General features: G+C 41.3%; 1 protein-coding gene across 5 annotated transcripts in view; it reads right to left on the bottom strand.

Moving 5' to 3' along the window:
- DENND5A (DENN domain containing 5A) overlaps positions 1-26,329 on the bottom strand; it is a 118,691-nt gene that overhangs the window by 1,633 nt on the left and 90,729 nt on the right. For all 5 annotated transcript variants that reach the window (XM_019456253.2, XM_019456254.2, XM_019456256.2 and 2 more), the window contains 12 exons: positions 24,448-24,579; positions 19,519-19,671; positions 13,667-13,751; positions 10,814-10,898; positions 10,003-10,131; positions 5,588-5,709; positions 4,232-4,377; positions 3,541-3,659; positions 2,949-3,130; positions 2,237-2,319; positions 1,619-1,742; positions 904-1,072 (listed from right to left, as the gene is read on the bottom strand). In XM_019456253.2, the coding sequence (XP_019311798.1) occupies positions 904-1,072; positions 1,619-1,742; positions 2,237-2,319; positions 2,949-3,130; positions 3,541-3,659; positions 4,232-4,377; positions 5,588-5,709; positions 10,003-10,131; positions 10,814-10,898; positions 13,667-13,751; positions 19,519-19,671; positions 24,448-24,579 (1,529 nt within the window). The remainder of the gene's footprint in view (positions 1-903; positions 1,073-1,618; positions 1,743-2,236; positions 2,320-2,948; positions 3,131-3,540; positions 3,660-4,231; positions 4,378-5,587; positions 5,710-10,002; positions 10,132-10,813; positions 10,899-13,666; positions 13,752-19,518; positions 19,672-24,447; positions 24,580-26,329) is intronic.

Raw genomic sequence — 26,329 nt, 5'->3', positions numbered from 1 at the left:
GCTGATCTGAGAATATGAACCTAGTGAATCTGGTTCCAGAGTCCGTTTTTAAGTACAACGCCAACTCCCTCTCTTCCCTGGCCCAAATAAACTACTGCCTTAAATTTATTTGGTTTTCACACCCTCATGTCACCCACTGGAATAGTCCCTAACAATCTTATCCACTCTGATGCATACCACCCATGGTATCAAATTCATATCATTTCAGTCGCCTGTTTAAACAACTCTGTTCTGATATGGAAGGGTTCCCTGTCCCAGCTCCCCAAGGCCCCCATCCTTTCAACTGTTTCCTACAACTGCCCTTCCCAAGTTTACCTGTTATTTCCTAACCCCACACTCTTTGCTTCCTTTAGGGCCTCTCTGCTAGTTCTGTCTGCTTCAAACTCTCTCCCCACCTCTACCCTTCCATTAAGGCTCAACTCAAATACCACCTCCTCCCCTCTCTGATCTTTCTCCTCTACAGTTTCAGCATACCTTATGAATGCTCCTTTTGGGACTCTCACAACCTTCTGCCTTATACTGTACTTAATTAGGACAAGTAAGCTTCTAAATGGTAGGGACCATGTTTTATTCAGCTCATTCCCACTGTCTTCCATCAGGCCTGGAACATTTGAATGGTTGTTGGAAGGAATGACTAGATATACTCTACTTCAAATTTCACCAGTGGGATGGTTTTATTCCTTCCCATCAAAATGGGCCTCCACCCAGTTACACACACCCTCATTTCCACCCCTACACATCCCCACACAGAGGCTTGGTACATGAAGGAAATTAAGGGTTTCCAAGGTCTCACCTGTTGGGCGGCATCTGGTCATTAGCTGCTCCCACCCCCTGCACCACACTAGGCTCCCAGCACCACCTCCAAGGTGGCGCCGTGCACTCTGGGCCATGAGGCTGCAGTACCTGGCTCCCAAGCACACCAGCATCTGAAACTTGCCGTCCTTGCCAATGTTCCGGGGAGTATTATTGATTGCAGTGACAAATCGGCAGAAGTTCCGGGCCCTTGTATGCCAGTTTTCCTCAGGGACAAGTTCGTTCTGCTCCAAAGTCTCATAATAGGTTTGTGCTTTTTCTGTGAAGAGCAGAAAAGTTTGCCAGTGACAAAGGCTCTCAAAACCAACCCATCCATGACTGCCCTGCAGGCCACTAGCCATGGGCCTCTCCATGTTGGTGCTAGGTAACTTAATGTGAGTAACATGAACGTTTTGACATCATTGGTCACATTTCAAAATGTAAAGTCCCTGTTCTTAGGTTTTAAATTTCTTTATGTGGCCCTTGATAGAAAATGGTCCTTTCTTTACTCTGAAGATAAAAAAGAAAAAAAAAAAGAAAAAAGAAACCCTTAAGGGAGAAACTTCTTGTATAAAAATTCTTCAAGTGGGTACAACACAGTGTTTGGGCTCCAAATGCTATCAACTGGCCTTTTGGACCTACAAGGAGAAAGTGTGAGGACTGAGTAACTTCAAGAAAAGTCAAGGCAAACAAACAACAGATCTAATTTGAGAGTCACCTGGTTGGGCTTCTGCCTCTCAGATTCCAGCGTTCAGCACCCACATTATGTTGGTGAGTTCCCATGTCTCTGCATGCTTTCCCACCCTCAGACCCTGGTCCAACTCACCCAAGAAATCCCAAATGAAGACATTTTTGAAGAGCCGGGGGGATTTAAATCCATGTTGGAAAGCCTGTTCCAGGGCCGAGACAAGGCCACATTCTCCACAGAGCAACAGCGTCAGACTGCCTCGCTATGGAAGGAAACAGGAGAGAGTGCCAGGCTTGCCTCAGCCAAACTGCCTTCCCACCACTGCTTCCCCAAACCCATAGCCCACAGCTGGGAGGGCAGCAAAAGATAGGCTGGGATCTTGTCTATTTCCCCCAGTACCCGGCACAGTGAATGACACAGAGCAGCTGTCAGTGAATAGCTAATGAACAGATGATGGATCTGGGTCCTCAGAAGTGGGACAAAGCCAGAGTGACCTCCGTTCAGCGAGGCTCAGACAAATCCAGAAGAAGACAGGAATACACACTGTTCATGAGGGGCCCAGGGACTCTGTTGGGTCATCAGTGTATAGTGAAAACAGGGTAACCTAAGGCAGAGGCCCCTGAGGAAACAATCTGCTCAATGTCAAACTGAGACACACACTCTAGACTCTGCGTTGCCCATAGTACATGGCCCTGGAAAAAGATCATTCTCTCTTATTCAATATAAAGCCCAGGTTTGGAGGGCAGAAAGGCTCACCTCTTTCTCAGGCTTATGGAAGTGCTTCACAATTCCATTGACTGCCTCCCCGATGGACTCCTGGATCTGCCCAGTGTTCAGCTCTGATAAAAACCAAGAAGACATCCCTAACCAATCTCAGAGGCTAATAGTGCTTAGCTGACTGAGCACAAGACTGAGGACATAGGAAGGGCTCATGGGAGAAGCAGGACACTGGGAAGCTGGACCCTGGAAACAGTGGCTCTTGCCTATCCAACTTTGCTAAGCTAGCCCTTCCTAAAATCTTGGGGGGAAAGCAAAAGCTAATACCTTAGAGTTCCGTCTCTAAAAGATACAGGTAAAGTTTATTTCCCATTTTACCCTGGAATCTTTGGCAACCAAAAGAGGTCCACAACTTGGCTGCGAGGCCCAGGAATCATGAAGGACAAGGCCAGAAAGTAGATCCCTCTCCTTTCTAGAATCACAAACAAAATGGTACAGAGGACCAGGGCAGGCTGTATGAACTCTCCCTTCTCCTTCCAGATCTCTAAGGAGTGTGACACCCCCTGAGCCTGACACACACACACTGATTCTTGAGAGGAAGGTGACAAATGCCTAAGGCTACTTTGCTAGAACAGCTGGTTCCTGAGGCAGCTGCATAGGCTGGGATCTGGACACCCATATCAGGGCTTCCAGAGATGTGCCCACATCCCCCACCTGGGTAGCACAAGGGCCCAGCCCTCCTCCCACTTACTGGGCTTGTTGTTGGGTGAGATGGTAACGAGCCTCCGGATGACACTAGGGGACTGCTGCAGGGGCGGGGTCCGGCACGGTCTCTCATCCACCTCAGGCTGGGACGTGAGCAGCTCCCCAACCAGGACCCGCTCCAGGCTCCCGTCGTCTATGCCCTTTCCCAACCACCGGCCACATGGGAACCTAAAGGTCAGGCAATGGCCTGTCAGAGCTGCCAGTTCCTCCAGTGTCCCTTCTCCTTGCTGCTCAGCAAAAGCCATCAAAAAGCCAAACCTTGGAGACAGGCTCTGAAACCAGGCTAGGGATCCCTCAAGACCCTGCCCATTCATCCCACTGTGCATCATCGAGAAGCCACCTGAATGATGGGTGGCCTGGAACCTGTGTACAGCAACATCATATATCTTTGCTTGGAAATCTCTCCTAATTCTTTTCAGGCACGTAAGACAGGGCCAAACAGGAAGTTACCTCAGTCCACCACAACCTAAAGAGTCTTCTTGAGAACTCTACATACCCACAGATCAAACACAGCCCCTGGCACCTGGCAGTACACCTTGCCCCACTATCTTAGATATCTTAGCCGAGGGAACACTTACTTGTAGGTATGTCCTGTGATCTCATTCCTGACCATCACATATTCCACCAACCATTTGGCATACAGTCCAGAGTTGTCATGGCCTATCTGTACCGTAGTGAGCTTCCCCAAGTTCTGGCACTGTGAAAGAACAGTCAGATAAAGAAGGTGCGTAGGTCAAGAAAATAAGAGAAAAGAAAGGCATTGCTCAGAGGCACAGATCTGACTGGTTGCCTGCAATCTGGCCCCTCAGCATCTGCAGAGGAAGAACTCATGGCTCCACCTACCACTAAGGCTGGTAGTACAGCACTGTCTCATGAGGGGGAAATGACTGAGAAAGAAGGTGCTACTACCTAGAGGAAGAATAGGGCCTAAGAGCAGAAGCAGTCTGAGATTCAGAGCTGTCTGTGACACAGGCTCAGCAACTGAAAGAATTCTTGGGGATTTCTCAATACACCATGGGCAGGGAGACACGCAAGTCCAGATGAGTAAGTGCCTTCCAGCCAGAGACCACTTAGACAGGGTGGGCTCCCTCGTCCTTGGGCCAATCCTTGACTCCGGCCTCTGATCATCTCAGGACAGGTCAACTGTGTTGATGCATAATACCATAAGGGCAAGACCATCATAAAACCCTGCAGAAAACTTCTGTAGGCAGCTGTTACAAACTCAGATCCCCACTGAGCCTAGGGTTGTGGTCCCTGGATAACACATACCTCAAAAGTCATCTCTAACACGTTCCTGGGAATCTGCAGGATCTGTGTTTCACCCAGTTCTCCAGAGATGCAGATCCATGGGTTGGCGGTGAACATGGAGCCTCCCAGCTTCTTGCTTGGTACAATCAGGATATGGTACGGGATCACTGTTTTGGGGAAGCCACAAAGGCATTGAGAAGGATCAGGAATCCCTCCCATACCTGAAAGGGCCCTGACCTGTCCAGGTGTGCTGGCATAACTGTGGCCCCTATTGTACTGGCCCCAGCGGAGCTGGGAGCAGCAGGTCCCAGGACCTAATCTCTGGCTGGCTTAGAATATTAGCCAATCCTACCCTCAGTCTCACTCCTCTTAGGGTTACTACCCAAACATCAAAGATCCAAACCCATCTTCAGGCCCAGAGCTAAGTGAACTTGTTCCCTAAATAGTATCACCAACTCCATGTTGTATTGAATTGCTTTGGAGAGCACTTTTCAGTCTATAACCTCATGAACTCTAATAACAATCTCCAGAGAGGCCATACCGGTCTTACAATGCCTTTTCTGAGGTACCGAAAGGGAAATCGTTCCCCTGAATCTCCTAAGCTCCAGTACAGTGTTGTTTCTCCTGTAGCCTATAAACCCTCATCTCTGAGAGGGAGGATGGGTGTCATGTAGAAACAAGATTCCACACTGCTGAAGCTGCTGAGTCACTGGCCACACAATGAGCCATGGGGCAAATTCAGAGACTACCCCCTACTGAACAGGGCATCCTGGCACCAAAGAAAGGTAAGGCTTCAAGGCCCTTCCTTAGACCATACTGAACCCTCTTCCTCACTCTGTAAACAGAGACTTAGGCCCACAGCAGAGATCAACTCTGCTCACAGAAATATAATGAGTTAGGACACAGCAAGGCCTGGACCCAAATCTCCCACCACAACCTAGATTTTTTTCTGCTACTTCAGGAAGAGTTGTCTTTCCCTGTGGGCTGGTCTGAAACCCAGGATGCTGAATGATTCCCTCAGCCCAAAACAAAAGGGAGATTTCTTTACAGGTGTACAAACAGGGCAGTGAACTTCACCAACCGCCCAACTCCACTCCACCTTCATTGCCTTAGGTCCCCAGAGCAGTACTAGGACAACAGTAACAACACGATGGCCAAAAAGACTGAACTTCCCAGTTAAGAACAAGAATAAGAAGCTTTGGAGAAAAAACAACCTCCAAGGAGGGCTAATGCACCTCTCTGCCACAGAAGCAAAAGGCAAGTAGAAAGTGCAAGTGGCAATCTTCTTTCTTTAAAAAGGGGACAGTGAGTTAGCCTCCAGCAAGCTCATGAAGATTGGCATTGAGAAGGCTAGTTGGGGAACACAGGGCTACTCACGGATAGTTGTGAAGACATTGGTGAAGCAAAAGTAATCAACGGCATTGAAAGAGAGGAGGTGATAGAGGAACTGCTCCTTCTCGTCGTCACAGCGCAGGAAGGCATAGCGCTTGTACAACTTTCTGTCGGAGAGGAGGCAATACATCAGTCCCCCAGCCAAAAGGAGGGGAAAGAGACGAGAATTACTCAGTTCTGGAAGGAGACAGCTAAGGGAAGAGTAAGATGTCAAGCTTCAAGTTCCTTAGAGCCACCTAAAAAATGGAACAAAGCCGGCTTCTCCATTGAAATGAGGGCTAGAGGGAAAGTGGCTGAAACTACAGCAGGAACAATAAAAACCAAACTCTACCCGTGTCTAAGGGTTGATGCTACTATAATGCGGTGTCAGAGGTCATGGGACCTCCTTTCCTAAACTGGGGGCTGGAACTATCACCCCTCAGGGATGACACAGGCCTTCTCAGGCTTCTAGCTAAGGCATCACTAGCTAGTGTGTGCTGTGGGAATAGCAATGGCAGAAGGTCTGTGACTGCCATTCATTACCAGAGCCAGCCTCACACCCTCAGCAGACCTAAGACCCCTGAGTCAGAACACTGTTCTGAATGTGAATGTAAGCACAGGACAGTTTCAGAGTTAATAAAGGGAATGACCCAGGTCACAGGCAAGGAAGAGCTGCACACATCATGTCCTTCCCCTCTTTTCAAATTTTCTCCTATCCCCATCCCCATCCTCACTTATTTATCAAAGGCCAACTCCTTTGCCTGACATTGTAGACACTTTGCAACAGTAATGATACCTTCCCCAAATAGAGGGGACATAAATAGCCATGTGCACAGGCCTTCAGCACAGAGAAACACACAGAGAATCCAAGAAGGTAACCATCTTGGCTGCCAAGACTGCAATCACCATGGCCAAAGAGGTAGAGATTTAGTAAACCTGTGAGGTTCTATTTATAAGGCACACCCAAGAGATTAATTCACCAGCCAGGGCCTACTATATGCAGGTGCTGGAGAGAGAAACACCTATCCTCAAATACAGTCCAGGTGAATAAATTAGGTAAAGGCCATGGTATAACACTGCCCATAATGAGGTGCAAGTGAAAGGCTCTCTCTGGGAATTTAAAGAGCAATAAGCTTCAGTGGTCCTAGAAAAGGAGAGGCCTAAAGGACAGCATGAATTTAGACAGGTGTTGCAGAAGAAAGAGGACGGGGTGTGAAAACCAGTTTGGCTGGAGTTGAGGACCCAGGGAGGTGATCAGTTAGCAATGAGGCTGAAAGGTTAGGCCACAGTCAAATGAAGAAAGACTCTAAATATTCAGGCTAAAGAGTTTGCAACTTGCCCTACAAGTAGTCAGTTTTGGCAATTTACCTTAGAAGTAGAAAGCCACAACCAGTTTCAGAAAATTTCATTTTAGTGTAGCTGAGGGGTGAAAGGGCATATGAGTAAAACTAAGACAGCAGCACCAGATAAGAAAACAGGTGGAGGCAGAAGTTAAGGACCTGAAATGTGCATGTGGAAGGTAAAGCAAAGCAAGGAGTCAAACTAGACACCAAATTTCAAAGCAGGTTCAGAGAGAAGAGTGGTGGCATTAACAAAAAAAATTTGAAAGGTGGTTATGGTGAAGACTCTGTGGAACTTGGTTTTGTTCTCTCTGAGCTAAAGGTAAGATATCTGAATGGAAATAAATGCAGGACTGGAGCTCAGAAGAAAAGTCAAAGCTTGAGCTTCAGATGTGGAAGTCACCGGATAGGTAACAGAAGTCATGAGAATAGGTGAGATCACTAAGTGAGAGAAAAAGCGTGAAAAGAATGTGTGTGCATGCAGAGAACTGGGGAATGTGGAAGCCAACACCCTGGAAAGAGTAGGGGGAGAAAAAGAACAGGATGATATAAGGTCACGGCAGTCATGCAAAGTGAGTGTCAAGGTAGAGCAGCTACCACACAGCATCACTGTAGGGAGGTCAAGGAGAAACCACGTGAGCTCACTGTATAGGAGCTAACTTTTCCCCCTAAACTATACAGCTCCCTTATCCTGCCTCAACCTTACCCCCTTCTCCAAGCTGTCAACAGTGTTGGAGGCTACCTGGAAATCGCAGAGTCAGGACCATTGTATCAAGATACACTCTCCAAGGCTACCTCCTCCTGTCTGTGCAGTTATGCACACATTTTATGTGCCCAATTTAATACCTTCTAGGTGCTAGGCAGCATGTTCATTCATGCCCTCAATGAAAGCAAATTGTAATAAGCAGCAAGCAACTAGATAATAATACAGCCCATCAGTGGTGAAGCAGGTTTGAACAAATACTGTGACAAATGCTATGGGTGCCTGGAGGAAGAAGAGACCAAGTCTCTGGAGCATCTAGGCAAACTCTGGCAAAGAAAACTTCCGACCAGGCCCTGAAAGGACTAAAGACATCCTGAGAAGGGTGAGTGGTATGATTATGATGTGGCTAAAACTTTAAGTAGACTGAAGAGAAAGATAAGAGAGAACAGAATAGGGAGAAGGAGTAAGCAGGTTTTGATGAAAGGCCCCTTTTTTCTCCCCATACCCCATCCAAAATATAATCTGTGGCAGCAAAACTCATTTTCCATTCACTGGAGCAGCACTGGGGCCAGGATATCAGATGGAAAGTTTCTAGGACTGAGTAACTTCTGAGCTTATTTCCTCTAATAGGGCTATGGTTTAAAGAAACCAAAATTTAAAAAAGAAAGAAAAAGAAGAGAAGAGAAGAGAAGAGAAGAGAAGAGAAGAGAAGAGAGAAGAGAAGAGAAAAGAGAAAGAGAAAGAGAAAGAAAAATTAGCCTCCTGACCAAAGTCTGTGCCTTATTTGCTATTGCCTAGGCCTTTAAGATCAAACATACCCTAGACCTATACACTGCCCCAGACTTCACAAAGTTCTTATGCTTGACCCCCTCTCAGATGCCTCTCTGTCCTCCTGATGACGATGTCCACACTGGCCAGCAGGAAAGACTTGCTGCCCTGTCCTGCTACACTGATTTTTTTCTTTTTTTTTAACCACGCACAATTGTCCCCAGAAGCTGGAATTCAAACATGTCCATTCCAAATTCCACACTTACATGTTCACTTGTTCTCTTTTAATTGTTCTCCCAATCTCCAAATTTTATTCCTAAACCCTTATGTATCTATAGGCAATCACATTTAAGTGCTTTAATGGGGCGCCTGGGTGGCTCAGTCAGTTAAGCGTCTGATTTCATCTCAGGTCATGATCTCATTGTTCTTGAGTTCAAGCCCCCGCATCAGGCACTATGCTGACAGCTCAGATCCAGGAGCCTGCTTTGGATTCTGTGTCTCCCCTCTCTCTCTGCCCTTCTTCTGCTTGTGTTCTGTCTCCTTCTCTCTCAAAAATAAACATTAAAAAAAAATTTTTTTTAATTTTTAAGTTCTGTAAGAATTGCTGTTTTAAACTCTAACCTATCAAAGTTTTAAACCTAATTCTTGCTTGTTATTTATACACAATAAACAATCTAAAAATTTTTATTTTCACTTTGAATAAAAATAGATTCTGCAGGTTTAATCAACTGGCTACACTAAATTTCACCAAGGTCCACTCCTCTGCTTTATCATCCTTGGAGAAGTCAAATAATAAAGGACACCATGAAAAGATGTCTACGGAAATGTTAAACAAAAGTGCCCAACAGGCTTGCCAATGAAGAAAGAGCCAAACATAGAAAAAGGTAGAGAGGTGGTAGTGCAAGAGGCAGAGAAGGACAGCCCTCCTTCCTGCTCCTCCCCTGGTAACTAGGGTACAGAAAGTATACAAGGAATATCAAATCCAGAGAAGGGAACTGTAGGCTAATGGCCCCTGCGAGTGTGAGTGTGATGGAATCTCTCCCCTTCCTCTTTCTAGGTGGAAAGCGTGGAGGGAGAGGGTCTAGGAAGGTTAACTGAAAGCCCTTTTGAGCTCTAGGGAGACTCAGACAGGGTGGAAAGAGAAAGAGCAAGGACTTGGGCTGGCCCTGAGCTCAGGAGAGAACAAAACAGATAAGGGGAGCTCTTAGAAGTTTTCTTTTCATTCTCTAATCCTTTCCTCCCTAGGACAGGAAAGAGACCAAAAAATGCCCTGTGCCTAAGAGGTATACAAATCACCTGGGTGCAGTAAGGAGAAGGGAGCCCCAAAACTCTCAAGTACCCAATAAGGACCCCATCCTTCTCATTATCTCTTTAAGAAAGCTATTTGAGGACATGCAGATTAAAAAAGGTAGGAAGAACAAACACAGAATTTTCCCTCTATAGATAAAGAGAGAGAAGAGGAAAAGCTACAAAACCTTCATATGCAATTTGAGTTCAGCTGAATACAACAGAAATGATGTAGTGAATAATCTCCCTTCCCACACAAGAGTTTCCAATCTCTCCCCACCATTCCTGGGAGCCTGGTTCTAATCTAGGTGGAATGGCCTTACTTGGTGAGCTCATGGTCTGAGAGAAGCTGCTTCAGGTGTCTGGAAAGTAACTTTTTTTCCATTGACAATCGCACCCACGCTCTAGCCTTTCCCACATCAGTCTTGATTTCCCCGATGTTCTGGATGTGCCTGAAGGGAGAATAGAAAAAAGGAGATGGGGAGTGGGGTAGAAAATGAACTGACTACTGATACCTCCCCTGTAAAGTCAAGGAAGCCTGGTGAGAGCCCATCTCTCTTGTTCTCTAAATCCTCAGCTTCCATGTAGCTTTGCAGATAGGCTCACTACAATTTGGGGGGCTGAGGGGGAATAACACAGTTCTCAAAAAGCCAAGCTAACCCTGGAACCCTAAGGTCTTGTGATAACTCTGGTATAATTCGCCAAAACTGTCAGGAAACCCAACTGCTTGTATAGCTCTACAACAGCATCATGAAGCACAAGACCAATAAGGAGGGCTTCCTGGTTAACAGAGAGGCTATAGAAGCCCAAGTCACTGAGACCCTGCTATTTAAAGTAGATACCTGGGGTGCCCGGGTGGCTCAGTCCGACTCCAGCTCAGGTCATGATCTCATCGTTCATGAGTTTGAGCCCCACATCGGGCTCTGTGCTGACAGTTCAGAGCCTGGAGCCTGTTTTGGATTCTGTGTCTCCCTCTCTCTGTATTCTATCCCCACTCACACTCTGTCTCTCCCTCTCTCAAAAGTAAATAAAGATTTAAAAAAAATTTTTTAATTAAAAAAAAATAAAGTAGACACCTAAGGAGTAACTGAAAACAGGCTTTTAGTGGCTTATTATATATGAACCCAGACTGACCTCATATCCTGAATGAGGGAGACTCGCAGGGGAGACATGACTGAGCTGGCATCAGACTTCCTCCGTTCTGAATCAAGAAGTATTCCTAGAACAAAAAAGTTGTTCATGTCTCAAGAGATAGGATTATCCAAAGAGCTGATTACCCAAATTTGTACAGGAAATGGTTACTTTGGTAACACTTAGCATTTCATGAATATTTATTAAGTACCTACTAGGTATCAGATGTTATACTCTTAACCCGTATTATCTCATTTAACCCTCTAAAGTTAGATAGCCAAGGAAAGTATCACAGAGAAGGGAACTGATTCAGAGAACACTGCTTTGCCTCAGTCACCAAGTGGCAAAATCAGGACTGGAGGGAACACAGATCTTCTGGCTCCTAATCCAGCATGTTCTCATCACTAACCTTTGGAAGCACTATTTCCATTTGGAGCTACTACTCATGTACTTGGTCTTGCCTCAAAATGGGCTACAAAAGAGCCAAGCAAGTGCGTAAAGAACATGTTCCAGAATGCTTAGGATCTCTAGATACAAGCATACCTCATTCTATTATGCTTTGCTTTATTGTGCTTCACAGATACTGTGTTTTTTGCACATTGAAGGTCTGTGGCAACGCTGTGTCAAGCAAGTCTACTGGCACCATTTTTATTATCACTATTGTTATTTAATGTTTTTATTTATTTTTAAAAGAGAAAGGGAGAGAGTGGGGGAGGGGCAGGAAGAGATGGGGACAGAGGATCCTAAGCAAGCTCTGTGCTGACAGCAGAGTACCTGATGTGGGGCTCAAACTTGTGAACCATGAGATCATGACCTGAGCCAAAGTCGGGTGCTTAACCGACTGAGCCACCCAGGCACCACTATTATTATTATTTTAGAGAGAGAGAGAGCACATGAGCGGGAAAGAGGGGCAGAGGGAGAGAGAGAATCCCAAGTAGGCTCCATGCTTAGTGCAGAGCCCGACACAGGGCTCAATCCCACAACCCTGGGATCATGACCTGAGCCAAAATCAAGAGACTCAAGACACTCAACCAACTGAGCCACCCAGTTGCCCTGGCACCATTTTTCTAACAGCATTTGCTCACTTCATGTCTTTGTGTCACACTCTGGTAATTCTCACAATATGTCAAAATTTTTCATTGTCATTATATTTGTCATGGTGATCTGTGATCCATGACTATGACTTGCTGATAGCTCCAACTGATGGTTAGCATTGTTTTTAGCTATATTTTTAAATCAAGGTATATACATTTTTTAGACATGTTATTGCACACTTAACAGACTTCAGGGTAGCATTAATATAACTTTTATATGCAATGGGAAACCAAATAATTCACCTGACTCACTTCCTTATAATATTCAGTTTTTTTGTGGTACTCTAGAACCAAACCCACAATATTTCTGAGGTATGATTGTATATCCATATGTCTGGTCCAATACATAAAACATAGTATCTTCATCATTTAACTGTTGAGAATTTTTGGCTATATAGTCTATCCCTCAGCAGTAACTTCTATAGCCTTCCTGAGAAGAATTTTTGTTCTAATATCCAGAGAATAGATGAAAGAACTCCTTATCAAGCTGCTTAGGAAGCTCTTGTACCTGGTTTCCAGCCAACTATTCTCCCCACTTTCAGTGCTAGCTGAAGTCAATTAGCTCAAGAGGAAAGAAACCACGGAATTCATGCCTATCTCTTTACTTCCATTTGAACTGATCTTTACCATTAGGATAAGAATACCCAAGAAAAGTAAACAAACTTCCTGGCAGAGAGAAGGAAATGAAGGATGATGCAAAGGGGAGATGTTGCCAAGAAGTAAAGGAAGGAGGAGTATTGTCTTGGAAGGGGCACTACAGAATGAACACCAGACCAGGAGACAAGAGGCCTGGCTCCTAATCTGGCCTCTTCCATGAATACCCTATGTGATCCTGAATAAATTCATTTCCTCCTGGATCCCGGTTTCCTCCTCTTGTAAAATAAAGGGGCTGGACTAAATAATCTCTGGGGTCCCTGCCAACTCTAATATTTTTATTAAATTAGAAATGGAAAAAGAAGTGTTAAGGGATCATTCACATCAGGCCTTGACTCTGAGGAACTCCAAGGTAGAACACATTGACAAACAGGCTCTCTTAACTGATAGATCATCTCAATGCCCATTTCAGAGAAATAAAACAAAAAACTATGAAGACAACCTATTCCAAACACAGGACACCAGAACACACAAATTCACTGAAAACCTAAATTCATTTAAACACTGGCCTTGGGCGCCTGGGTGGCTCAGTCGGTTAAGCGGCCGACTTTGGCTCAGGTCATGATCTCGCAGTCCGTGAGTTCTAGCCCCACGTCGGGCTCTGTGCTGACAGCTCAGAGCCTGAAGCCTGCTTCAGATTCTGTGTCTCCTTCTCTCTGACCCTCCCCTGTTCATGCTCTGTCTCTCCCTGTCTCAAAAATAAATAAACGTTAAAAAAAAAAAAAATTTATAAACACTGGCTTTTTGCTGATATAAGTCACCTATCTCACTCATCAAAAGGGTATAGAGACAGGGACGCCTGGCTGGCTCAGTCAGTAGAGCATGCGACTCTCGATCTTAGGGTCACGAGTTTAAGCATCATGTTGGATGTAGATTTTACTCAAAAAAAAAAAAAAAAAAAAAAGTATAGAAACACATCATGAAAGCAAACCCCACTGCTTTGGCACACTCTGTGGTCAGAGAGCCAAGTAGCTTAATATTTAAAAAGGAAAACATTTCAGACAAAGGCTTCATTGACCTGGAATAGTCTACCGCAGATGATCACTCCAGTGGGAGATGGGAAAATGGATGAAGGGGGCTCTCCCCAATGCTACAGAGACCAACTTACCTGAGGTACTGAGGCTTCCTGATGTTAGTTTTCTCTGCCGGTTTTCCTGATAATGTAACAGGTGGGACCACAAGGCTGATTTCCCCTGGAACCAACACAAGGGAGAAGAAACTCCTGTCAGTTAAAAAAAATTTTCTCTAATATTTATTTTTAAGAGAGAGAGAGAGAGAGAGAGAGAACGCATGAGCGGGCGAGGAGCAAAGAGAGGAAGACATAGAATCCAAAGCAGGCTCCAGGCTCTGAGCTCTCAGCACAGAGCCCAATGTGGGGCTCGAACCCATGAACTGTGAGACCATGACCCGAACGAAGTTGGGTGCTGAACCGACTGAGCCACCCAGGTGCCCCGAAACTCCTGTCAGTTTAGATTTCAGAGGCTAAGGCATCCAGTGAACAGAGTCATAGATAAAACATATAGATATGGGCTTTTAGTAAAAAATATCTGTATTATGTCTTATCTTGATGTACACCTAGTGCAACATATACAAATATATCCCCCTACTAAAATGCAGAGGAAATATAAAGAAGAATGGAAGAGAGAAAAGAGAAGTGGCCCACCACTTGAAACAGGAAGGAGGACATGGCCACACAGAATCTGTGAATGGGCCAGTTTATAAGAAAGAAAAAAGCAAATAACCTATCAACTTCTGAGTTGGTTAAAGGCCAGCTTGGGTAGAGCATGATGGCTTTTGTACATAGGAGCTAATACCCAGTCTATAAGATTCCATGACAACTCCTGAGTTTCCTTAAATATTTAAAGGCATTATTGTCTTTAGTGTAGGCTGAGGAGAAGCTGTCACTAAGATGAAGATTTACTCTTGAAGGTAAAGTTGAAGAAGGCTGAAGGTACTTAACTACAGTCAGTGTAACAGAACCTTAGCATTTGGAAATGTAAGAGTTGCAGTTTAAACTAAGACATGTAGCAATTTGTCATTTTACCAAGGCACAGATTTGATTAGCATTTGCAAGCCTGATGTGAGGGAGCAATTTACCTAGGTGGTGAGTGAGCCCAGCTGGCCATCCAGTAACTGTTTTGTCTTTTTCTAGCCCTCCTGCAGTACACAGTGACCCTTGTATGTGACTTAAAAAAAAAACTTTACATCAGATTCATGGTAAATGTTTCTATATAGCTGACATAATATAAATGTAGTATTATGTTTGTTTTAGTAGAATTTATTATAATAATTTTATAAATGACTTTAGTTCTGTATTTTAAAGAATAGTAATAATAGAAGTTACCATGTCTTGAGGCTTGCTATAAACTAAGTACTACATTAAATGTTCAAAATATATTTTATTCAATGCTCTCAACAATACTACAAGATAGGTAGCTCTATCCTCATTTTCTTTAGAAAAGGTCAAATTGGGGATCAAAGATTAAGTAACATGTAAAAGATCACAGAGCTAGTAAGCAGAGTGTTGGGATTCAAGCTTCAATCTATCTAATATCAGAACCACTGCTATCAATAATGATGCTATACAGACTGTCTAAAAGAGATTTAACTTTTGAAGTTATACTTTCTGAAGAAAGTTTTATGCTCTCAAATGAATGCGAGAATTTTAAGGTCTCAAGATTTGTCCCTTGAGAATACTGAGTATTTATTTTGTTTCCATCCACCAACTTGATCTATCTTAGGAGAAAAAAGCAAGCATTTGAATGGAAGAAAAACCCTCATCTATAAATCAGCAACTTGTTGACATAAACTTGCTGTATGTTTGGATATCCTACAAGATTTAACCAGCTTTAAAAAAAAAGAAAAGAAAAAAGATTTAGACAGCTTAAAACAAAACCCAATAATCATCATGGCATTTTTTTTAAAAACACAAGTTAAAACTAGAAACGACTATTTTTTTATTCATCAAAAAAACAAATATTTGGGGAAAAAATAATGTTTAACAACATCAGTGAGACTTACAACCCCTATACACTAACTGGTATATTAATACAATAAATATGAAAGACAATGCAAGAGCTTAAAATACTCACACTCTTTGATTTAATAATTCAACTTCTAGAAATCCATCCACTTATCCACCAAAACCATTAAAGTAGGCTCCTGAAAGGGACTTTGACTTGTCACTCGTATCTCAGAATCTAGGAAGACCAGGAAGGCAGCCTCCCTTAACAGAATTGTGTGAATGTGACACACACTAAATATAGCTGGTCACCAGAGAGGCAATGATACTGAAGAGCCAAAGGCTAGAGCAACACCAGGCTGCCATGCCAGGAGGATGCCCTGGCTCACAGTGATTTTACTCATGAGGAGGGAGAGCAAAGGCAGGAGTGAGAGAGCAGCAGCTGGGCTGACGGGTCTTTCTAGTTCAGGAGACATGGATTATTCTTTTTCCTCTTTTGAAGAGGCTGATTGAGACTGCAAGGTTCAATTTAGCCTAACCACCCATTTGGGGTAGTTATATAGAGATAGCAAGATCTAAGTAGTACCAGATTCTCCAGGGATGTCATATATATGGAAGGTACGAAACAACCCCTTCTCACTTATCCCAAGGGCAGCAGTTACAAAACCAGTATGAAAAACCAAACCTCACCTCTTATTGTCAGAAGAATATACTAGAGAAGGATACACATCTCCTTGAAAAATGTCACTGAAAGCCAAAGAGAGCTGTGAAGATAACAGAGCTTAAGAGGACTTGCTGAAGGCAGCCCTGCATGTAGACAGTCGTATGGCTAATAACAAAATTTAGAAAGCTAGCAGCAAAACCTGCTGTTTGGATTCCCTCTACTTTCTAAGTAGATAAAATAGGTAATTGATCAGTAAGGTGCCCTCAGAAGGGGGCAGTAAAATCACCTTCTGAGAGTAAATTTGGTCACTGCAAGACCATGCATAATCTGCATGATGGAGACCAGGTAACCAGGTTATAGCTTTTGGATTAGGACATAACCAAAGAATGTCTCAACAGGAGAGAAGCGCTCTACACACAAGCTAGCAAAGTAGAGGCCTAAGGAGGACATGCTGTAGAAACCCAACATAGATAGTCTTGGTCAATCCTCAGCTGAACATCCATGTGTCTTTGAGGGTATAAATGACCTGCCAAAAAAGCACATACCCTTGCTTCCCTCTGGTGACACTGTTAGTGCTTTATTTCTAGCACTCCAAATGCAGACTTCAGAACAAAATGGGACCTCAACTGAAAAGTCCCCATTATTTTGAACTAGTTTCTCACTAAGCAAGTAGCCCCTATCCATCCAAACTGAGAAGGGAATCAAATTGGCTCCAAAAGATATTCCTTATACTATGGGAATTTTTGCAGAATATGGCTACAAAGCCTCAGAGGACAGGTTTAGAACATGGTATGGTATTAGTTCTTAAACTGCAGGAGAAGTCTCACTAATGCTCTAGAAATTTTTATGGCAAATGTTAAAAACTTTTGGTGGCATATGTTTTACCAAAAAGCTGAAGAGCTCAACTATAGTGCCAGGCTCGCTCAACTTCAAGGAAATTGATAAAATGATTATTTATATTCTATTCATTTGTTATAAAGAAAAGTAAAGAAACAAATTCTTCATGTAGAACTTAGCATAATAGCTTTCATATGTTATATACCTACCACACGCCAGGTTATTTGTATTATATCTAATTATCATAACCCTCAAAGGTAGACTTGATTAACTCTGTAGTATTGATAAAAAAAATGAAACTCAAAAATCACAAGTTACTGGAAGTCAGCCAGTGGAGCTAAGATTCAAAAATCCCAGGCCTCCTGACTCCAAAGCCCATGGTGTTGCTGTTATACTACAGGAATCTCAAAATTTTAGGAATTTGGTGATGCACAATTTTTAGCATTTAATAAATTTTATAATCACATTATTGTTTATAATATTAAAAAATCAGAAATAATCTAAATGACCAGTAATAAAGGATTGATTCAAATATGGAAAATGTATACAGTGGATACAGTAACTAAAACTGAGATCTGAGAAGAGTAATGACCATAAACATTTACAAAGCATCTCCCACATTCCAGGCTGAGTTCAGTGCTTGACATGAACTATCTTAAATCCTCACAAGAATCCTATGGAGGTGGGTACTTTAAAAATTCCATCATATATAGGAAGAAACAGAAGCCTGGAAAAGCTACATATCTTGATCAGTCTTATAAAGTTATTAACTGGGAATCAAACCCATGTCTATCTGATTCCTAGTTTGAACTCTTAAACATTACAGTATCACCTAAAAATTAGATAAGGACACAGAAAAAATATTCTGAGGTTAAAAAAAGAAAAAGCAAGTTACAAAACATTATGTACAGTAGGATCCCATCTAGATTTTTGTAAAAACAGTTTTACTGAGATATAATTCACGTTACCGTAAAATTCACACGTATAAAGTTATACAATTTTCTGTAAAAAAAAAAAAAAATCCAGCTTTTAGTACATTCACAGAGTTGTGCAACCATCACCACTACCTAACTTTAGAACACTGTCATCACCCAAAAAGAATTATCAGTCACTCCCTATTCCTCCTTCCCTCCTGCCTCTGGCATCTCCTAATCTACTTTCTGACTACGAATTTGTCTATTCTGGACATTTTATATAAACAGGATCATACAATATGTGGTCTTTTGTGACTGGCTTCTTTCACTTAGTATGTTGAACCATCTATCATCCTTCATTCCTTTTACTACTGAATTAAATTCCATTGTACAGACATACCACATTTAGTGTATCTATTCATCAACTGATGGACATTTGAATTGTTCTACTTCTGGTCTATTAGGAATAAGGCTGCTATGAACATTTGAGTACATGTTTTTATATGGACGTCATATTTCCATTTCTCTTGAGTACACAGCTAGAAGTGAACTTGCTGTGTCATATGATAACACCATGTTTAACATTTTGAGGAACTGCCAGACTATGTTCCAAAGTGGCTGCACCATTCTACATTCCCACCAGCAATGTGTGAAGGTTCTAATTTGTCCACATCCTTACTAAACTTGTTTTGTCTGTCTTTTTTTTAGTTATCCTAGCGGATGTGAAAAGGTATCTCACTGTAGTTGGATTTTTAAATATACACTGTATATGGGTATATGTACATAGAAAAATGTCTTGAAGAACAGATGTAGTAAACTGTCTCTATACCCATAACAATGACAACTCCAGAAGGGCAGAGATCTTGGTCTGTTTTGTTCACTTAGGTATCTCAAGTGCCTACAACAGTGCCGGACACCGTTGGCTCTCAAAAAAATAGTGCAACATACTTACATATATTTTCTAATTTATCCATATTAAAACTGCTTTTGAAAAGATTTCAAGTTCTTTTCAAATTTAAAAATGTATAAAAATAAAAGTTGTCCATCTTAACCAAATATTCATTGTAGAGTATTCTGAAATAAGGAAATTCTCTGGTATTCAGCAGTAAAAATCAAACTTACTGTCATTCAGTCCTTTCTCAAATCTTTAGATAGTTAAGCTATCTGCATATAAAAGAAATGTTAATGACAGACCTTTTTCCACTGGGAATGTACAGTGAAGGACCTTTAGAGGACATCTGGTACTTAGGAGTTCCAAGTTCTCTCTTTTGTGTTCCATTTCCAGACTAGGGACAGATGCCAAAAAGGATCTATCAATTTGGCCTTCAGCTCTATTCACAAAAAGGAAGATGCCACTCTAAAAATGTCTTCACAAACACACAGGTTTATGAAGCAAATTAAAAAAAAAAAAAATAGCTTGGATCATATTTATTTACTTATTAGTTTGTTTAGCTATTTCAAGTCTCACTCCACCATGCCATGCACCATTCTTCAAAGCCAGCCAGCTGGAGAAGTATGGGAAAGCTAGTAAGTGAAAACAGAAAGACAGTTTGCTCAGCAGGGAGAGTCTACACATTCCTTACCTGCTTTACTTGTAGTCCATGACTCCAGATCCTCTCTAGGAGGTCACAAAGGCTGGCAATCAAGGTGTTCTCCTCCACCCCTGTGATGTTCACCTCCCCGTGCCCTAGCTCCACAGCCTCTCGGCCCATTTTCTCCACCAGCATCCTCTTGGTCTACAAGGAATCAGTCAGCAGGATTAGATAACCCAGTGAGCAGGATCATATGCAACTAGAGAGGGTTGTGGCCACCTGCACAGCACATCTGCTGGGCTGGGAAGGACAAGATGAACAAGACCAAGAGACACAGTATATTTATTCTCCACCATGTACGTCAGGTTATGGTACATTCTTTAAAAGTTTAGTTATGGGGCACCTGGGTAGCTCAGTTGGTTAAGCATCCAACTCCTGATTTTGACTCAGGTCATGATCTCACAGTTCAGGAGATCGAGCGCCAGGTTGGGCTCTGCACTGACAGCACAGATCCTGCTTGGGATTCTCTCTTCCTCTCACAGTAAATAAATAAATATATATATTTTTAAAGTTTAGTTTCAAAGATAAGAAAACAGCAATCACTGTATGATCCTGGGCCTACTTCTTCTTTCTGTGATGTCCTCACTCTGGATTCAGTTTTTTCATTTATGAACTGAAAAAAGTTAAATAAAATTGGTCATGCTCACTTCTGAGATTCTCTGATTCTCATTGTTTAACTGATCTTACCAAACAAACCTTCAAGTATTTAATGCTAGAAATACATCTGAAGTACCTGTCAAAGGGATCAAAAATTAAGGACAAATGATTTACTTTTAAGTAAAATTTCCAAATGCTTATTATAAAAAAAACAAAAAACACACACTGTGTAATGATCATTGTAACCTTTATTACTGTGTACCAGGCACTGTATTAAGCACTACAACTCTATGAGTAAGTATTATTATTGTTCCCAATTTACTAATAAGGAAACTGAGGTCAGAGAACTTAAGGAACTTGCCAAAATCACACAGCAAAGAAAGAGAAGATCTGGCCTCTGAATCTAACTCCACATGAATACTGAGTTCAAGTCCTTAACTAACACTTATTTAGTTATGTTATAAATTTGTGACATACAAAAATCTAAAGAACAGGAAGAAAATCACCCCTAATTCTGCCTTTCAGAAGCAACAATCCTTAATACTTTGGCATATTTCTTTCCAGTGTTGTTATTTTTAATACTTTTTCTGTAAAATATATCTCATATACCTGTATTATGTGTGTGTGTATATGCATGCATGTGTATGTGTGTTATATATCACACACACTATTACAACCATCACCCAAATTAAGAAATGAAACACTGCCCATCCATATCTTTGAAGCGTTCCATGTGTCCTCTCTCATCACCTCCCCACTCTGGAAGTGCCTACCATCCTGACCTACACAACAGAACTATACAGAAAAGCAAAGAAATGCTTATCACCTATATTTGCATTGCTAAACAATGTAGTTTAGTTTTGCCTATATGTTTTCTTTTGTGATCTGCTTTTTCATTAAACTTTGTTTGTAAAATTCACACGCATTGATGGGCATAGCTGTTGTCCATTTCCATCACTGTATAGCATTCCAACATATGAATATACTCACAATTTATTTATTAATTCTCTTACTGATTAGCATTTGGATTGTTTCCTGTTTGGGGATACTACAAAGAATGTTGTAAACTACTTGTACATACCTCCTGGGTTATACTGTTCTCTAGGGAAAAGATCTAGGAGAAGAATACTAGATAATGTTACACCGTTTTCCAAAGTGGTCACACTAATTTATACATCCAACAGTATGAGAACTGTTGCTCCACATGCTAACCAACATTTGGCACTGCTAGACGAATTATGTACATTTTTCTCTGCATGTTAACATCTCTGAAATTGGGATGTATTTCATAGTCATTGTGGACCAGACAGTGGACATAAGAAAGGTGTCACTGGCTAGGCAGGCACCTCAAAACTTGAGAATAAATGTCCTCAACTTGGAAAACAAAACTCAGAGACAAGAGAAAAGGCTTCTTTCAAGAAAGGCGGCATCACCTATGCTCTTAATAGCAGAGAAGACAACATTGTATGGAAAATAATGGATACCAATGGCTCAGAGTGAGCTGATAGAAGCTGTTTTTTTAAATACCTGAATTCAAAATATCAGTACTGATATATCCATCTAATTTGTGACTGTAATAACGTCTTCTGTAAAAGAAAGTATATTTGATTTCATTCTATAAATGACCACCATTAACAAACTGAAGATGCAGGAAAATCTTTTTTCTACTGATGAATAAACAAGATGTAGTAGAGACCAAGCTAGTTGAATTGTCCTAAAAAGTATGGTACACCGACTTGGTTGAAAGGCTATTTTTATTAGAAACTACATTCATAACTAAAACATTAAAAACTAAGAATGATTATATTTTAATCCAACAATCCTTCTTCTGAGTATATATCCCAAAGAACTGAAATCAGAATCTCAAAGAGGTATCTGTACCTTATGATCATTGCCACATTATTCACAATAGCCAAGATATGGAAACAATTCAAGTGCTCAAGAATGAAATCCTGCCATTTGCAGCAACCTGGATGAACCAGGAGGACATTATGCTAAGTGAAACAGGCCAGTCACAAAAAGACAAATACTACATGATTCTACTTATATGAGGTATCTAAAATAGTCAAACTCACTATTTGACTGTAGGTATAAAATTTCTGTAGGTATAAAATTTCAGTATGTGAGATGAGTAAATTTTAGAGGTCTGCTGCACAACATAGCATCTATTATTTTTTTTGATTCCAGTATAGTTAACAGTATTATATTAATTTCAGGTGTGCAGTATAGTGATTCAACAATTCTACACATTACTCAGTGCTTGCTCATCATGGTAAGTATACTCTTAATTCACTTCACCTGTTTCACCCGTTCCCCCCACCCACCTTCCCTCTGGTAACCACCAGTTTGTTCTCCATAGTTATGAGTCTGTTTTTTGGTTTGTCTTTTTTCTTTGTTCGTTTCTTTCTTAAGTTCAACATATGAGTGAAATCATATGGTATTTGTCTTTCTCTGACTTCTTTCACTTAGCATTATACCCTCTAGATCCATTCATGTTATTGCAAATGGCAAGATTTCATTCTTTTTTATGGCTGAGTAATATTCTAGTGTGTGTGTGTGTGTGTGTGTGTGTGTGTGTGTGTGTGTATACACACACACCATTTCCTTATCCATTCATCTATTAATGAACCTTTGGGCTGCTTCCATAATTTGGCTATTGTAAATAATGCAGCTATGAACATAGAGGTACATAAATCTTTTCGAATGAGTATGTTTTGAGTAAATACCCAGTAGTACAATTGCTGGATTATAGGGTAATTCTATTTTTAATTTTTTGAGGAACTTCCATACTGTTTTCCACAGTGGCTGCACCAGTTTGCATTCCCACCAAGAGGGCATGAGGGTTCCTTTTTTTCCACATCCTTGCCAACACTTGGGTGTTTCTTGAGTTTTTTATTTTAGCCATTCTGACAGGTATGAGGTGATATCTCATTGTGGTTTTGATTTGTATTTCCCTGATGATGAGTGATGTTGAGCATCTTTTCATATGTCTGTTGGCCATCTGTATGTTTTCTTTGGAAAAATGTCTGTTTATGCCTTCTGCCCATTTTTAATTGAATTATTTGTTTTACTGGTGTTGAGTTGTATATGTTCTTTACATATTCTAGCCCTGTATCAGACGTCATTTGCAAATTATCTTCTCCCATTCAGTATGTTGTTACCTTTCAGTTTTGTTAACTGTTTCCTTTATTGTACAGAAGATTTTTATTTTGATGTAGTCCCAATAGTATTTTTGCTTTTGTTTCCCTTGCTTCAAGAAATATATCTAGAAAGATGTTGCTATGGCCAATGCCAGAGAAATTTCTGCCTGTGCCCTCTTTCAGTTTTATGGTTTCAGGTTTCACATTTTGATACTTAATCCATTTTGAGTTCATTTTTGTGTATAGTGTAAGAAAGTAGTCTAGTTTCATTCTTTTGCATATAGCTGTCCAATTTTCCCAGTAGCATTTGTTGAAGAGACTTTTTCCCATTGCATATTCATGCCTCCTTTGTCAAAGATTAGTTGACCATATAGTCATGGGTTTATTTCTGGGCTCTCTATTCTGTTCCATTTACCTATGTGTCTATTTTTTTAACACAGTACCTATTATTAACAATAGATTATTGGGCACTTCACAATATGTTAAGAGACAGATCTCACGTTAAGTATACTTACCCACAGAAACAAACAAAAACCAAAAAAATAACACAAGGAAATTTTTGGAAATGATAGATACGTTTAGCATCTTGACTATGGTTGATATTATCATGGGTGTATATGTATGTCCAAACTTGTCAAAATGTATACATTAAAATATGTGTGTAATTTTTTTGTGTATCAAGTATACCTCAAAAAAAAGCTTTAAAAAATTACTGTCTGTAGAATTGAGAAAAATATGCCAACAACACACTTTGGCCTGGCACACAGTAGGCACTCAGTAAATTCTTGTATCTAAATAATGAGACCACTTCTATCAAATTAAAACAGAGAGGCAAAAACATTTTCGTGTGTGTAAGACTAATCTGTTGAAGACAATTCAACTATAAGGATTTTATATAAATAGTATAAGATGTCTAAAATTGAAAACTATATCTATCTTTCAGTTTTAAAAAATATATGTTAATATCAATCAAAGTGTGCTTGCTCTCTGTTAATGGTATATTTATTTAAAGCAAATACACCTAATTCTAAGTTAACAGAATCTCAACATCAGTAGTATCCCATTATATTAACAATATTTTTAAAGCCAAGAAAGAGTGATCAGGGCCAAGATGTGTCTCCCCGTGGCTCCCAAGGGAAACAACACACACACACACACACACACACACAAAACCATGGCTCACCTTGTTGCGGCACTCCTTCAGCAGGCCCTCTACAAACTTCCAGTTGGTTTGAGCAATCACTGACGGGGAGAGGTTGGACAATTTGGGCTGGCGGATGGTGCTGCCCATATTTCTGGCTTCCTGGATGTACTTCTACAGCAAACGGAAAAATCAAAAGCTCTTTGTGTCTACGCACACAAACCATGGGTGACCAGTACTAATGAGAGCCTGAAGAGGGCACTATTATCACCTGCACTTTCTTATTGTCTCTTTCCTATGCTCAAAGTTGGGAGTGGCAAGTTTAAAACACAACTCTTGCAGCAAAGAGAAAAACAGACAACATGAGTTCTGTTTTCTTTGATGTAAGGCATTCCATGAGTACTGTAATTACCTTTGCTTTAATGATAGAAGAGGTAAAAAAAAAAAACAAAAACACATGGTTAACACAGAGCTAACACATGGCTGCAACATGTATAGTTCAATGTACAAACCCACCCAAATTTCAGAGTACTACTGAGAAAATCATTTTCTCCAACAAGCTGAGAGGAATTTAACTCCTCTGCCCATTTCAAAGGTATCTACCCTTACTATCATAAAGTATAGCCTTGCTAAATTAGAGCCTAGAAAAGAAGACTGCACATTTAATAGAAGACTGCACATTTAAAATAATAACTGCATTTTCCACTTTCCTACAATGTGCTGGTGATTTTCCATATACTATTTTTTTAAGTTTATTTATTTATTTTGAGAGAGAGAGAACAGGGGACGGGCAGAGAGACAGAGGGAGAGAGAGAAAATCCCAAGCAGGCTCTGCGCTGCCAGTGCAGAGACCAACACGGGGCTCAAACTCACAAATGATGAGATCATGACCTGAGCCGAAATCAAGAGTCCAATGCTTAACCAACTGAGCCACCCAGAGGCCCCACTACTGACATCCTCTCAGTATCTCAAGTTCACAACCAATATTTTTACCCCAGACTTTATTCCAGTAGTACAATTGTGTCCATTCTACCTTCTGGTCCCTCAATCTGCTCCTACTACCAACCCCCAAGGTTAGGCTTCAATTCTCTCACCTGGACTACCTGCCTCCTAGTTTGTTACCTACCTCCTGTACCTCCTTACTCCAAAATATTCAGCCTACAGCCTCCATTACAAGACAAATACCAAGTGTTTGATCCTGCATTTATTTCTTCCACTTGACTGCTCTTTGTCTCTCAAAACCCTATCATCCTCCCAGACTTAAAGAGATGATGGCTCCATCAGTCTTGTTTGAATAATACCCCAGGTAGAACTGACCTCTGCTTTCTCTAATCAGTGATCAAACACTGACTTGCCTCTCATAGGATCCTTCCAAAAGACTATTCTACTAAAGTTATTTGTGTATCTGACTTTGTTCCCTAATAAACTGGTATCCCTGAGGACAAGCCTATCTCCTTCTCATCTTTATATTTCAAAGTGCTTATTACAACGATTGGACCAAGTAAACATGCTCAATAAACACTGTTGAAAGAATATGGAGGTGAGATGGAAGACCCAGGGGACACTTCTAAAATAACACCAATACTCAACACTTCATTTCCACCCTCATACAAACAAAAACTCTAAGCACAAGGATGCCTGCGTGGCTCAGTCGGTTGAGCCCCTGACTCTTGATTTTGGCTCAGGTCATGATTTCACAGTTTGTGAGATCCAGCCCTGTGCTGGGCTCTGCACTACCAGTGCAGAGCCTGCCTGGGTTTCTCTCTCTCCCTCCCCATCTTTTTCTGCCCCTCCCCCCACCCAAAAGAAACCAATAAACATTAAAAAAAAAAATGCTAAGCACAATCATATCCTATAAATCAGCAGTTAAAAATTCATAGCCAGGGTTGCCTGGGTGACTTAGTCAGTTAAGCGTCCAACACTT

Source organism: Panthera pardus, unplaced genomic scaffold (assembly GCF_024362965.1).
Source record: "Panthera pardus isolate Hobbes unplaced genomic scaffold, ASM2436296v1 HiC_scaffold_12, whole genome shotgun sequence".
Classification (NCBI taxonomy): Eukaryota; Metazoa; Chordata; class Mammalia; order Carnivora; family Felidae; genus Panthera; species Panthera pardus.
This window is presented reverse-complemented; position numbering and strand designations above follow the sequence as displayed.